Source organism: Penaeus chinensis, chromosome 28 (assembly GCF_019202785.1).
Source record: "Penaeus chinensis breed Huanghai No. 1 chromosome 28, ASM1920278v2, whole genome shotgun sequence".
Classification (NCBI taxonomy): Eukaryota; Metazoa; Arthropoda; class Malacostraca; order Decapoda; family Penaeidae; genus Penaeus; species Penaeus chinensis.
Window position 1 is genome coordinate 17,464,874 of NC_061846.1, and position 1,342 is coordinate 17,466,215.

General features: G+C 48.6%; 1 protein-coding gene across 1 annotated transcript in view; it reads left to right on the top strand.

Moving 5' to 3' along the window:
* The window catches only part of LOC125040163 (actin-like), a 2,161-nt gene extending 838 nt beyond the window's left edge, over window positions 1-1,323 (top strand). The window contains exon 2 of the mRNA XM_047634683.1: window positions 32-1,323. Within this exon, the coding sequence (XP_047490639.1) occupies window positions 32-1,190 (1,159 nt within the window). The 3' untranslated portion in view covers window positions 1,191-1,323. The remainder of the gene's footprint in view (window positions 1-31) is intronic.
* The last annotated feature ends 19 nt before the right edge of the window (window positions 1,324-1,342 follow it).

A 1,342-nucleotide genomic window follows, 5' to 3' on the forward strand; every position in this document is an offset into this window, starting at 1 on the left:
TTTTTTTTTTTTTTTTTTTTTTTTTTTTTAGGAAGGTTCTGCATCAATCGACGCCAATGTGTGACGACGAAGAACTTACTGCCCTTGTGGTAGACAATGGCTCCGGTCTTTGCAAGGCCGGCTTTGCCGGAGACGACGCCCCTCGTGCCGTGTTCCCCTCCATCGTCGGCCGTGCCCGTCACCAGGGTGTAATGGTCGGTATGGGTCAAAAGGATGCCTACGTCGGCGATGAGGCCCAGAGCAAGAGAGGTATCCTGACTCTCAAGTACCCCATTGAGCACGGTATCATCACCAACTGGGACGACATGGAGAAGATCTGGTACCACACATTCTATAATGAGCTCCGTGTTGCCCCTGAAGAGTCCCCTACACTTCTCACTGAGGCTCCCCTCAATCCCAAGGCCAACCGTGAGAAGATGACCCAGATCATGTTCGAGTCCTTCCAGGTCCCCGCCACTTATGTTACCATCCAGGCTGTCCTGTCTCTGTACGCTTCTGGTCGTACAACCGGTGAGGTTTGCGACTCCGGTGACGGTGTGACTCACTTTGTCCCCGTGTATGAAGGTTTCGCTCTTCCTCATGCTATCCTTCGTCTCGATCTTGCTGGTCGTGACCTGACCCACTATCTGATGAAGATCATGACTGAACGTGGCTACTCCTTCACCACCACCGCTGAGCGTGAAATCGTTCGTGACATCAAGGAGAAGCTTTGCTACATTGCTCTTGACTTCGAGAGTGAGATGAATGTTGCTGCTGCTTCCTCTTCCATTGATAAGTCCTATGAACTTCCCGACGGCCAGGTCATCACCATTGGTAACGAGCGTTTCCGTTGCCCTGAGGCTTTGTTCCAGCCTTCCTTCCTTGGTATGGAATCTGCTGGTATTCAGGAAACCGTCCACAACTCCATCATGAGGTGCGACATTGATATCAGGAAGGATCTGTTTGCTAACATTGTCATGTCTGGTGGTACCACCATGTACCCTGGTATTGCTGACCGCATGCAGAAGGAAATCACTGCTCTTGCTCCTTCCACCATCAAGATCAAGATCATTGCTCCTCCTGAGCGTAAGTACTCCGTATGGATCGGTGGTTCCATCCTGGCCTCACTGTCCACCTTCCAGACCATGTGGATCACCAAGGATGAGTACGAAGAATCTGGACCCGGCATTGTCCATCGCAAGTGCTTCTAAGATGGACATAGTAATCAGTTTAAGCCTTTTTTCATACTCGATCCATATAGCAATATTAGCATACCTCACTGAATTGAAAAAAAAAAAAAAAAAAAATGGTACTCAGTATATATGAAAATACAAAATTCTCTTATCTCTTGTTTGAATTCCCT